This window comes from Aulonocara sp. 'chitande type north' Nkhata Bay, linkage group LG11 (assembly GCF_057382095.1).
Source record: "Aulonocara sp. 'chitande type north' Nkhata Bay isolate Kocher_YH1m ecotype deep benthic linkage group LG11, A_spYH_male_GT1.1, whole genome shotgun sequence".
Classification (NCBI taxonomy): Eukaryota; Metazoa; Chordata; class Actinopteri; order Cichliformes; family Cichlidae; genus Aulonocara; species Aulonocara sp. 'chitande type north' Nkhata Bay.
In genome coordinates this window covers 17,105,717-17,118,944 of record NC_141354.1, presented here as the reverse complement: position 1 = coordinate 17,118,944, position 13,228 = coordinate 17,105,717, and the positions used below count along the sequence as shown (strand labels likewise).

General features: G+C 44.6%; 2 protein-coding genes across 3 annotated transcripts; one reads left to right on the top strand and one right to left on the bottom strand.

Annotated features, from left to right (window-relative positions):
* Window positions 1–1,250: 1,250 nt before the first annotated feature.
* LOC147318739 (uncharacterized) lies at window positions 1,251–4,984 on the top strand. Of its 2 annotated transcripts, XM_086310816.1 has the most exons (8): window positions 1,251–1,275; window positions 2,243–2,307; window positions 2,597–2,879; window positions 3,118–3,263; window positions 3,368–3,650; window positions 3,888–4,033; window positions 4,138–4,420; window positions 4,659–4,984. In XM_086310816.1, the coding sequence occupies exons 2-8, from the start codon at window positions 2,244–2,246 to the stop codon at window positions 4,837–4,839; spliced, it is 1,386 nt and encodes a 461-aa protein (XP_086166942.1). In that variant the 5' UTR covers window positions 1,251–1,275; window position 2,243; the 3' UTR covers window positions 4,840–4,984. The 2 variants fall into 2 exon arrangements, with proteins under 2 accessions (XP_086166942.1, XP_086166940.1); XM_086310814.1 differs by lacking the exon at window positions 1,251–1,275 and having other exon boundaries at window positions 2,157–2,307.
* A 2,080-nt stretch (window positions 4,985–7,064) lies between these two features.
* LOC147318738 (uncharacterized) lies at window positions 7,065–12,694 on the bottom strand. Its single transcript, XM_086309782.1, has 3 exons — window positions 11,351–12,694; window positions 10,243–11,302; window positions 7,065–7,219 (listed from the first exon to the last, which is right to left on the bottom strand). Exons 1-3 carry the CDS (start codon window positions 12,692–12,694, stop codon window positions 7,065–7,067), a joined length of 2,559 nt encoding a protein of 852 aa, XP_086165908.1.
* Window positions 12,695–13,228: the final 534 nt, after the last annotated feature.

Here is a 13,228-nt window from a genome sequence, read left to right as displayed (position 1 = left end):
AGAATACTGAGTTGCATCCCAAGAACACCATACCTACTGTGAAGCATGGGGGTGGAAACATCATGCTATGGGGCTGTTTTTCTGCCAAGGGGACAGGACGACTGATCCGTGTTAAGGACAGAATGAATGGGGCCATGTATCGTGAGATTTTGAGCCAAAACCTCCTTCCATCAGTGAGAACTTTGAAGATGAAAGGAGGCTGGGTCTTCCAACATGACAATGATCCAAAACACACCGCCCGGGCAACAAAGGAGTGGCTCCGTAAGAAGCATTTGAAAGTACTGGAGTGGCCTAGCCAGTCTCCAGACCTCAACCCCATAGAAAATCTGTGGCGGGAGTTGAAAGTCCGTGTTGCTCGGCGACAGCCCCAAAACATCACTGCTCTCGAGAAGATCTGCATGGAGGAATACCAAAATACCAGCTACTGTGTGTGCAAACCTGGTAAAGACCTATAGTAAACGTTTGACCTCTGTTATTGCCAACAAAGGTTATGTTACAAAGTATTGAGTTGTATTTTTGTTATTGACCAAATACTTATTTTCCACCCTGATTTACGAATAAATTCTTTACAAATCCTACCATGTGGATTCATGGATTTTTTTTTCACATTCTGTCTCTCACAGTTGAAGTGTACCTCTGGTGCAAATTACTGACCTCTGTCATCATTTTAGGTGGGGGAACTTGCACAATCGGTGGCTGACTAAATACTTTTTTGCCCCACTGTACTTCTAGGAGAACTCCAGCTCTTTGCAAACATCTGCACAGACACCATGCTAATACAAGGCATGTCATCAGATATGGCAGCCTGACAGAATGGTACAATAGTACAATCAGGCTGCCAGCTAATAGCATCATGATAAATAGCATATTTGCAATGGCAGACCTGAACTATGTCTGTTTCATTTGCAGTTAGGATGTAGTTTGTAGCTAAAAGCCAAAGGAGCTGCACAAGAAATTAATGCATAAAGGCAGACAGAAAATATGTCATGTAATGGGAAAATAAGATTGTGGACAAAGAAATAATGCAAATCTGTAGTTACGTTAATGAACAACATGTATGTGGAGTGACAGTCACCTTCAAGGGAGGCAGACACCTGGTATTTGACATGGATTTGTATGAAACTAAGCAAAGTTACAAGAACATTTATTATTTGAACATGATTTTTCATTCTTTAAACAACTCATAGTCATGATCACAGTAAGCATATATAACAATGGGTGAGTATATGAAAATGCAGATCGAACCTACTTTGAGACACATACCTATGCTTTAAGGTAAGTCCTTGGTAGAATATGTTTCCAGTTTTTCATGTATTTTATATTATATATATATTTAATGTAGTACTGGTAAAGAACAAGAAAATTAAAAACTGAGACAAAAATCAGTTTTGCACAAATTTTATTCTTGTTGGGAATTTTTTCCCTTAAATCTTCTCCAAAAATTGTGTAAGTGTTCAAAACATTTAATCAATATCTTTTAAACTAGTTTATAGGCAAATAGTTATGGCAACTAGGAAATTCTGAATTATTACATGACATCCCATGATGTTTTCAGAATAGAGAAATACAGTAAGTGAGGTTGTCTGGTTGGGTCCGTGACAAAAAGTTCTGTTGTATGCACAGCACTGTTATGAAAAAGGGAGTCACCTGGTATTTGACAAGGGTGTATATGAAATTAAGCAAAGTTACAGGAATAACATTTATTATTTGAACATAAATTTTCATTCTTTAAACAACTGTCAGTCACATGATCACTGTGTAAACATATATAATAATGGCTCAGTTTGTGAAAATGCAGATTGAACCTACTATGAGACTCCTACCTACAACTAAAGGTAATTCCTTGGTAGAATAGGATGATATGAGTTTTTCCATGTATTTTGTAAAATATATCTATATAGATATATATAGATATATATTACCAGAAACAAAAAAAAAGAAAAAAAAGAAAAAAGAAAAAAAACCAAAGGGAAAAAAAACAAAAAAAGTACTTAACTTAAACGTGACAGTAATATCATTAATAACCTTCAATTGTCAAAATAATATATTTTTGGAAATATTCTACCTTATCAAGGCTTAATTACTGTTATAATTTAAAAATTGACAATTGTATTTAAAAAATTACTCTAAAAGAAATTTCAAATTGCAAACCATTAAAAAAATATTGTACATCTGTCAAATCCTCTACTCCAGATTAAATATGATAAACTTTATCTGAAATAATGTTTTCTTTTGTCTATAGGATGTTGACTACGGCTGGAATATTTGTCTTGTTGTCTATTCTAGGAAAGCTGAGTGGAAATTTGGGTGAGATTAAAAAATGTATCTAAGAAATATAATAAGTAAACGTGAATTCATTACAATTCTAGGACTTGGTTAATTTAACAAACGAAAAGATAGTAAAAGTAAATAACTGATTTGAAAAATTCATATTTAATTATATATTTTAATTAGATCAGTGAAAAAGTGTTTTCAAAAAGATTATAAGAAAAATTCAATTAAAGAAGCTGACTGTAGATATTTTGGTGAAATGACTTACACCACTGTTAATTACATTTGGTAATTCTGTGCATCTTTCTATCTTTTAAATATCAAGGTGAAAATGTTGCCAGACTTGGACAAGTGAGTCAATCTTCAAAGTATGGGAATGCCAAACCCGAAAATGCCATTGATGGGAATCGTGCCAGCAACTTCAACCAGGGATCCTGTGCCTGTACAAACAACAACTTGAATCCATGGTGGAGACTTGACCTTTTGAAAACATATAAAATCAACACTGTGACTATCACCAACAGACAAGACTGTTGCCCTGAGAGGATCAATGGAGCTGAGATCCGCATTGGAAATTCACTTAATGACAATGGCAATGCGAATCCCAGGTAAATGAGCTATTCATCTTATACTTGATTCAACTTTTGTCATAACCGTCATATATGTGGCAATCATTAATTATAATTGTAATAGATTTCTACTTCTATCTCTGTTTTTTTTAGAGTTAAGTTCATCAGGCAATAAAGAGCAGCACCTTGATTATATGAAATTGACATTTATACAAACTTTTACTTTAGATTAATCTTATGTTACTTGTTAATCTGTTTCCTTGTCATTTGTTTTCAGATGTGCTGTAATCTCATTTATCGCTGCTGGGGCATCACAAACCTTTGCATGCAATGGAATGGAAGGTCGCTACATAAACATCATTATTCCTGGGAGAACAGAATACCTGACACTTTGTGAGGTGGAAGTTGATGGTACACTTTCAGGTAAATCTTGTCCAATTCTTCTTGTGTGTTCTGGGTTAAATGAACACATAATGGGTTTTGGAGTTCTTCTTATCATATTAATGCTAATATTTGCAACTTTTCAGAGACTAATGTTGCCAGACTTGGACAAGTGAGTCAATCTTCAAAGTATGGGAATGCCAAACCCGAAAATGCCATTGATGGGAATCGTGCCAGCAACTTCAACCAGGGATCCTGTGCCTGTACAAACAACGACTTGAATCCATGGTGGAGACTTGACCTTTTGAAAACATATAAAATCAACACTGTGACTATCACCAACAGACAAGACTGTTGCCCTGAGAGGATCAATGGAGCTGAGATCCGCATTGGAAATTCACTTAATGACAATGGCAATGCGAATCCCAGGTAAATGAGCTATTCATCTTATACTTGATTCAAATTTTGTCATAACAGTCATATATGTGGCAATCATTAATTAAAATTGTAATAGATTTCTACTTCTACTTCTGTTTTTCTAGAGTTAAGTTAATTAGGCAATAAAGAGCAGCACCTTGATTATCTGAAATTGACATTTATACAAACTTTTACTTTAGATTAATCTTATGTTACTTGTTAATCTGTTTCCTTGTCATTTGTTTTCAGGTGTGCTGTAATCTCATCCATCGCTCCTGGGGCATCACAAACCTTTGCATGCAATGGAATGGAAGGTCGCTACATAAACATCGTTATTCCTGGGAGAACAGAATACCTGACACTTTGTGAGGTGGAAGTTGATGGTACACTTTCAGGTAAATCTTGTCCAATTCTTCTCGTGTGTTCTGGGTTAAATGAACACATAATGGTTTTTGGAGTACTTCTTATCATATTAATGCTAATATTTGCAACTTTTCAGAGACTAATGTTGCCAGACTTGGACAAGTGGCTCAGTCTTCAACGTATGGGAATGCCAAACCCGAAAATGCCATTGATGGGAATCGTGCCAGCAACTACAACCAGGGATCCTGTGCCTGTACAAACAACAACTTGAATCCATGGTGGAGACTTGACCTTTTGAAAACATATAAAATCAACACTGTGACTATCACCAACAGACAAGACTGTTGCCCTGAAAGGATCAATGGAGCTGAGATCCGCATTGGAAATTCATTTAATGACAATGGCAATGCGAATCCCAGGTAAATGAGCTATTCATCTTATACTTGATTCAAATTTTGTCATAACCATCATATATGTGGCAATCATTAATTATAATTGTAATAGATTTCTACTTCTATCTCTGTTTTTTTTAGAGTTAAGTTCATCAGGCAATAAAGAGCAGCACCTTGATTATATGAAATTGACATTTATACAAACTTTTACTTTAGATTAATCTTATGTTACTTGTTAATCTTTTTTCTTGTCATTTGTTTTCAGATGTGCTGTAATCTCATCCATCGCTGCTGGGGCATCACAAACCTTTGCATGCAATGGAATGGAAGGTCGCTACATAAACATCGTTATTCCTGGGAGAACAGAATACCTGACACTTTGTGAGGTGGAAGTTGATGGTACACAACTCGATTCTTACAATGAATCTGAGTGTAGCTGGGTCTAAACAAAAGAATTTAGTCTTGTAGTATTCCTTAAGTTTTAAAGTAGGTGTGTGACAATAAGGGTCATTTAGTTAGATCAATCACTTTTTACTGAATGCTTCCATTCATATATGACTTCATAAATAAATTTTGCCTTTATCTGTTGTATCACATGTAATATTTTACAAAACATATTACACTTTCTGTTTCTTTTCCATGCACATGTTTAAACTCCAAATAAATATTGGTGCAGCACACGTTTGAAGAGTCATTCGTTTCCGTTCCAGAGACATAGTTGAAAGGTTAGAATCCTTTGCTCTACCCATCAGTCAATCAATCAATCCTTAGAGAACCACCATTCTGTCGTTCCCTAAAAGTGAACATTAACTTTGTTAAAAGTCCAAATACCCACAGGTACAAACATCTGACTGGCACTACCCCTCTAGGTATCCCACGCAGGATTCTCATTGCATCATTATATGCAACATGCAGCTTCTGGATGTTGCATTGCTTGTAAGATGACCACAAGGAAGCAGTATATAGTGCTGTGCAATACGTTTTAAGCCAGTGGTTCTCAACCAAGAGAGGCCAGCAGTGATCACTGACTGTTTTTTAGGTGCTTGTTCAGATTAAATAGAACAAAATACAAAGCATTAATGTACAAAGCGTGGATGTTTTAATCCAGTACATTTGTTATTATTATCATCATTTGTCACATCCTGTTTATGACAGTTGAAATATATAACATTCATATAAGAAATAAAATTGTCTCCTGTAAACTGTATGTGGAGTTAAATAGACCTATACTACTGTACTTTAATGTCAGTTATGAGGGTGGTACTTCAAGAGCCATATATTTTATGAGGTGGTACTCATTGAGAAAAGTTTGAGAACCACTGCTTTAAGCAAAGCCACTGAACAGAAGCTGAACTTACATGCAGTGGTATTTTCCTGGATATAGCGCTTACAACATTGTCTATATAAATATATATATATCTAATCGTCATCATTCATTTGATCAGTAATAAAGTGACCCACGTATTTCACCTTTTTACAAACCTCAAGAGTAGGGCTGGGTATCGTCACTGATCTCTAGAATGGATTCGATTCCGATTCACATGGATCGATTCGATCCATGATTCGATTCGTTTTGGTTTGATTTGAATCGAGGAAATTTTGCCTCAGACAGCCAGAAATATTATTTTATAATTCTGATTTTTATATCTATAAAAAGAGAGCTGACACTTGTGAGACTTTATCAAAGGTGTAAGCATCACAGCAGATGTCAAAGTAATTGAGGATAAAACAGAAAAACATGAAGGAGATTTTACTGGCCTGGCTTTTTAATTCAGATAACCTTAAAAATATTCTGCACTCAAACAAAACTGAAGAAAACCATAAATCAACATATAAACATTACCTGGTGCTGCTGAAGTGAAGCAGAGCAAAGTTACAGAGGTTTTATTAGAGACACAGCCAAGCATTTTGCAGTTTAGCATAATTTTAAAAAGTTTACATTTATTCAGTATTGAGACTTACTTGTCAGAAGTCAGTTAAATAAAAAAGAAAAGAAAAAAAACCAGCGGCTGACAGCGCTGTAAACAATGGTAGACTGGTGGTTAACAAGCAAGCGAATAATGCAGAAAACAGATTTTTAGATGGAGTACACAGAGAGAGACAGAGAAAGAGCTGTACATGAAGTGTCATTTTATCGTGGTGGAAGCAACAGCAAAAGTAAGAGGGAATTCATGACAATTTATGTGAACCGAAATGGATCTTCATTTGCTGCTGGTTCAGTCAATATTGTTTGGAGAGTGATGAAACCTGGAGCTTCCGAATCTAGTGCAAAAAAGACGTAAACACAAAGCGCAGACCCGGCAAAACATCAGAATCTGTGAGCTGTCGGCTTTTAGCCCCAACAGCGTGTCCGTGTGAGAAAGCCAACATCTCACTGATTGTGATGCGTCACCGGGTCCGCACTTTGTGTTTATGTCTTTGTGCAGAATCCGTGTTCCTGCTCTCATTTACTGTTTTAGCTGTTTGGTGGTTGTTGGAATTTTGTGAGGTTTGACCTGGATTCTGTAGATTCTGGAGTTTTGGGGAAAATAATTTTATATTTACAAATTGATTCAGGATTTTAATGAATCGATATCGAGTTATTCATGCTCAAATCGATTTTGGTTGGTGAATTGGTAAATTGTCCAGATATCTGGCAGACTAGTTCAGAACTCAAATTCAGACTCGTCCTCTACAAACAAGAAGTCCTGACATAAAGCCAGATGGTCTGTCCTTCAAGCTCAGGTCCTTTACCAGAGGCCCAGGCGCTTGAGGGTCCTGCGAAGTTTCTTAGCTGTTCGTAGGACTGCGCTCCTGATGTTCGTGGGATCTGCTGGAGCCACTCAGCTAGTTGGGGAGTCACTGCACCTAGTGCTCCAATTACCACTTGGACCACTGTTACCTTCACACTCCAGATCTTCTTGAGCTCTTCTCTGAGCAGTGGCGTGTCTAGAAAATTTTTGTTGGGGGGGCCAGGTAGGGGCACAGATTTGGAGAAGGGTGGCAGATGTAATTGGCAGATAATGTTTAAAAAACATTCTACCAACCGTTAACCATAATTTAATAACCCTATAAACCTAATAACCGAATGCGCTTTTAACTCTTATTAGAATGAGATTTTAACCACTACGGTGCAAAGTTTTTAGATACTATGTTGATAGAGTACAAGAGATACAATCAGTGTTTTGTCACTGTTTACTCAGCATTCAAGGACAGCAATATTTGCATAGTATTTTTACTGACATATAGTGCACATATGTTTTGGGCAAAAACATTTTTGAATATTAAAATACAAACATCTCTAACAAACAAATTGACAAATTAGCCAATGCCAATGTAAAACTTTATCTGCCTATTAAAAAAAGAAGATAATCTTCTCACAAACTGGTGTTTGATTTTGAAACAGGAAAAAATGGGGAAACAACTGAAAAGACTAACATTTGAATAAAACCTGAAAGCAAGTAAATACTTTCTATGCTGCCTTATGGTAAGCTTTGGTAATATTGATAAAGAACAACACTGGCTGATGATGAAATACAGTCAGCTGGCATGGTAACACTGCCAGTATTAACTGGGACAGAAAATCGGGCATTTTGACTAGAGACCGGCCCACCAGGTATTAAAGCCATAAAGCCTTTGAATGAAAACAAACGCTGTTGTGACAGTGATGTACACTGTCTTGTTGGTATATGTATGATTTCTATACATTTTAAGTCAGATAAAAACTTTGGTTGTAAGATTTAGATAATTATTTAATAAAAGCTAGATATTTTAAATGAGAATAAGAAAGTAAATGGTAAATGGCCTGCATTTGTATAGCGCTTTTCTAGTCCCCAAGGACCCCAAAGCGCTTCATACTACATTCAGTCATTCACACACACATTCACACACTGGTGATGGCAAACTACATTGTAGCCACAGCTGCCCTGGGGTGCACTGACAGAGGCGAGGCTGCCAGACACTGGCGCCACCGGGCCCTCTGACCACCACCAGTAGGCAAACATGGGGTTAGTATCTTGCCCAAGGATATTTGGCATGCAGGCAGGAGGCAGCCTGGGATCGAACCACCGACCTTCTGATTAGTGGCTGACCTGAACTACAGCCAGGTGGTAGAGCAGGTATTTCTTTGTGCCCCCCCCCTTTCCCTGTTAATGCCCTACCTGGCCCCCTGGGCGGATCTAGGAACGTTTTGCCCCCTGGCAAAACTTTCCTAGACCCGCCCCTACACAGTTACCAGCTGTCAGCTGCTTAGAAAAGGATGCTGGTGTTATTCGTCTCTCAGAAACAGTTCATAACTTCCATTCAACTCATTCATGTGACCTAAAAGGTAAACCTGTTTCTCCATCACCTGTTCAGCTCTGATGATTCAGTAAGGACATCTCCTGGTTTCATGTTTCCCTCTCACCACATATCCAAACCGATATCATGACCAGCAGTTTTACAGCTGTGGCTCCAGCAAACATCAGCTGATACTAGAAATTAATATTAAATAAATTCTAACTGTCACGGAGCGCTGTGCGGCAGGCAGGAGTAGGACCCAAAATGCAGGACTCACAGGCACGAGGGAATGAACTCAAAACTCAGCTTTATTCGCTGGCAGAACAGACATATAAACTAAACCAAACTGGGAAACCATAAACTAAGAACTCACAGAGAGACACACAGGGAGATCCACACAGCAAGAGGGACGACGTCACGCTGAACAGAGGGAGACGCAGACAGAAATACACAGAGGGTTAACGAGGGGAGTGGGAACACACGGGGAACACAGGTGACACTGATAATCATAACGAGACAGGGCGGGGTGAACTGAACACTGACGGGAGAGGTGAAACAGGAAGTACAGAGGAGAGAGAGCACGAGTAGAACACCAACGTAACGGGCAGGGGAGACACGGAATAAACACGAAAGGGGACGAGGGCTCATAAATACACAGAGGGGCACACAGGGAGACATGAAGGGCAAGGGATCAAAACTAGAAGCCATAGAATAAATCACACAAGTACAATAATACGAAAATCACAAAGAACTAAAAACGCTGGGTCAGGAGACCCAGGACCGTGACAGTACCCCCCCCTCAAGGGCTGGCTCCAGACAGCCCAAACACAGAAAAACAAAACCAAACAGAAAACAACCCAGGGCGGGCGGCGGGGGCCCAGGACGGAGGGCTCGGAACAGAAAACAAAGAGCACAGCAAACACCGGAGCCCAAGAAAATAACTCAAACACAGAGCAGTTCAGGGGGCCGACCGTGCGGAAGGCAACGGCGGAGACGCGGAAACAGTTCAGGAGGCCGACCGTGCGCAAGGCAACGGCGGCGACGCGGAAACAGTTCAGGAGGCCGGCCGTGCGCAAGGCAACGGCGGCGACGCGGAAACAGTTCAGGAGGCCGGCCGTGCGCAAGGCAACGGCGGCGGCGAAGGAGACGACGGAGCAGTTCAGGAGGCCGACCGCGCGGAAGGCAGCGGCGGCGGCGAAGGAGACGACGGAGCAGTTCAGGAGGCCGACCGCGCGGAAGGCAGCGGCGGCGGCGAAGGAGACGACGGAGCAGTTCAGGAGGCCGACCGCGCGGAAGGCAGCGGCGGCCCTCCAGTCCCAGGCGTGCCGGCCATGGCCCGGTGGGCGCAGGGCCAGACGAGGCAGCTGATGAGGATGCTGGACCAGACGAGGCAGCTGATGAGGATGCTGGACCAGACGAGGCAGCTGATGAGGATGCTGGACCAGACGAGGCAGCTGATGAGGATGCTGGACCAGACGAGGCAGCTGATGAGGATGCTGGACCAGACGAGGCAGCTGATGAGGATGCTGGACCAGACGAAGCAGCTGATGAGGATGCTGGACCAGACGAAGCAGCTGATGAGGATGCTGGACCAGACGAAGCAGCTGATGAGGATGCTGGACCAGACGAAGCATCTGAAGAGGAGGCTGCGGCAGACGAAGGCTCTGAAGAGGAGGCTGCGGCAGACGAAGGCTCTGAAGAGGAGGCTGCGGCAGACGAAGGCTCTGAAGAGGAGGCTGCGGCAGACGAAGGCTCTGAAGAGGAGGCTGCGGCAGACGAAGACTCTGAAGAGGAGGCTGCGGCAGACGAAGACTCGGAGGCCGGGCCAGGCGAGGTTGCAGAGGCTGAGGCCGGGCCAGGCGAGGTTGCAGAGGCTGAGGCCGGGCCAGGCGAGGTTGCAGAGGCTGAGGCCGGGCCAGGCGAGGTTGCAGAGGCTGAGGCCGGGCCAGGCGTAGCAGAAGCACAGGCGGATGTAGCCGGGCCAGGTGATGACGAGGCGGTCGCAGATGGCGGCTGGACAGGCTCCTCGGGCCCTCCAGCTGATGCGGCGTGAGGCTGAACGGGCCCCTCGGACCCTCCAGCGGAGACAGGAGGCTGAACGGGCCCCTCGGACCCTCCAGCGAAGACAGGAGGCTGAACGGGCCCCTCGGACCCTCCAGCGGAGACAGGAGGCTGAACGGGCCCCTCGGACCCTCCAGCGGAGACAGGAGGCTGAACGGGCCCCTCGGACCCTCCAGCGGAGACAGGAGGCTGAACGGGCCCCTCGGACCCTCCAGCGGAGACAGGAGGCTGAACGGGCCTCTCGGACCCTCCAGCGGAGACAGGAGGCTGAACGGGCCTCTCGGACCCTCCAGCGGAGACAGGAGGCTGAACGGGCCTCTCGGACCCTCCAGCGGAGACAGGGAGGTGCTGGCCGGGCTCACTGGAACCCCCAGCGGACGAGGTAGATGGCGGCGTGGGAGCCGCGGAGTCCTGGATGAGCTCATCCGAGCTTCCAGCAGGAGCTGAAGTAGAGCCAGAGAGGATTGGGACCCCGGGCTCAATGTTAAGCTGGCTAGAAAACCGCACTGCTACGGGGAACTGGGCCAAAGGTTCAGGTGCGAGCTGAGCTGCTGGACACACGGGGACCTGAGCTGCTGGACACACGGGGACCTGAGCTGCTGGACACACGGGGACCTGAGCTGCTGGACACACGGGGACCTGAGCTGCTAACGGTGGAGAAGTAAATGACTGCACAGGGGACTGAACTGATGTCTGTAGTAACGGTGGTGGTGAGAGTGGAGTAGGTGGTGGAGTTAATGACTTCACAGGGGAATGAACTAGAGGTAGTGACGGTTGTGGTGCTGGTGGTTGAGTGGGTGACAGTGCTAAAGGAGGCTGCACTGGGGACACCGGAGACTGCACTGGGGACACCGGAGACTGCACTGGGGACACCGGAGACTGCACTGGGGACACTGGAGACTGCACTGGGGACACTGGAGACTGCACTGGGGACACTGGAGACTGCACTGGGGACACTGGAGACTGCACTGATGGTTGTAGTGGAGGTGTAACGGGTGAAGGAGTGGCTGAAGTGGCTGTGGGTCGGACGGCTAGTGGCTCAGCTACAGGGTATGGCAACGGCAGGGCTATGGGTTGAATGACTGACTGAGTAGCAGCCTGAGTGGCTGGGTGTAGTGACGGTTGTGGTGGAAGAGAAACAGGTGGTAGTGTGGATGATGGAGCTAAGGGCGACTGAGTGGCAGACCGAACTGATGACTGAAGCGATGGTAGAGGTGAAAATGGAGCTTGTGGTGGAGTTAATGGCTGAGCTAGCGGGGACACAGGAGACTGAGCTGCGGGTGGCGGCGAGGGAGCTAACTGAGCTGCGGGTGGCGGCGAGGGAGCTAACTGAGCTGCGGGTGGCGGCGAGGGAGCTAACTGAGCTGCGGGTGGCGGCGAGGGAGCTAACTGAGCTGCGGGTGGCGGCGAGGGAGCTAACGGAGCTGCGGGTGGCGGCGAGGGAGCTAACTGAGCTGCGGGTGGCGGCGAGGGAGCTAACTGAGCTTCTGGCAGCACAGAAGGTGAATTAGAAGGCCGAATGTCCGGCTGTGGGGTGGCGCGTCGGCGGCGTGAATGCCGTTTTCTTCGGGAAGCCGGAGGTGCGGTGATGGAGGAAACCGGCAACGACGGAGAGATCACGGCCGGCTCCTCATCCTCCGACCACATTGCTGCGAGAAAAGCAGCGGGTGAGTGACAGTCAGAGTGGAGGGTGGATGGAGAGGAGTCCAGTGGCAGCAGCGTGGAAACGTTTCCTGATTGTGGCGGTCGCTGTTGCGGTATGACGAGCTCGCGAACTTGTACTGTCTCCTTGGCTTTCTGCAGATTGGACAGTAGGCCCGAAAATCCTGAGAGCTCGTGAAGATGGGGATTCCCCTTGAGAATTGCCTCGATGGCGTTTATCCCAATGGACATTGCTTTAATGTCCGAGGCGTGGGAAACTCGCTCCCACAGGCTGAAGATGCGGGCCAAATCGCTTTCCCGGGAGGAGCCTGTTGGGTCCATGTCTGGTGACGTCGTACTGTCACGGAGCGCTGTGCGGCAGGCAGGAGTAGGACCCAAAATGCAGGACTCACAGGCACGAGGGAATGAACTCAAAACTCAGCTTTATTCGCTGGCAGAACAGACATATAAACTAAACCAAACTGGGAAACCATAAACTAAGAACTCACAGAGAGACACACAGGGAGATCCACACAGCAAGAGGGACGACGTCACGCTGAACAGAGGGAGACGCAGACAGAAATACACAGAGGGTTAACGAGGGGAGTGGGAACACACGGGGAACACAGGTGACACTGATAATCATAACGAGACAGGGCGGGGTGAACTGAACACTGACGGGAGAGGTGAAACAGGAAGTACAGAGGAGAGAGAGCACGAGTAGAACACCAACGTAACGGGCAGGGGAGACACGGAATAAACACGAAAGGGGACGAGGGCTCATAAATACACAGAGGGGCACACAGGGAGACATGAAGGGCAAGGGATCAAAACTAGAAGCCATAGAATAAATCACACAAGTACAATAATACGAAA

What these genes read in the sequence shown, in the direction of transcription:
- LOC147318739 (XM_086310814.1), top strand. Translation starts at nt 2,223, where the DNA reads ATGTTTTCTTTTGTCTATAGGATGTTGACTACGGCTGGAATATTTGTC. An exon ending in AAAGCTGAGTGGAAATTTGG is followed by an intron (nt 2,308 to 2,596) that starts GTGAGATTAAAA and finishes TTAAATATCAAG; the next exon opens with GTGAAAATGTTGCCAGACTT. An exon ending in AATGGCAATGCGAATCCCAG is followed by an intron (nt 2,880 to 3,117) that starts GTAAATGAGCTA and finishes ATTTGTTTTCAG; the next exon opens with ATGTGCTGTAATCTCATTTA.
- LOC147318738 (XM_086309782.1), bottom strand. Translation starts at nt 12,694, where the DNA reads ATGGACCCAACAGGCTCCTCCCGGGAAAGCGATTTGGCCCGCATCTTC. An exon ending in CTCCACCGTTAGCAGCTCAG is followed by an intron (nt 11,303 to 11,350) that starts GTCCCCGTGTGT and finishes CCAGCAGCTCAG; the next exon opens with GTCCCCGTGTGTCCAGCAGC. An exon ending in CTCATCAGCTGCTTCGTCTG is followed by an intron (nt 7,220 to 10,242) that starts GTCCAGCATCCT and finishes CTCCCCAACTAG; the next exon opens with CTGAGTGGCTCCAGCAGATC.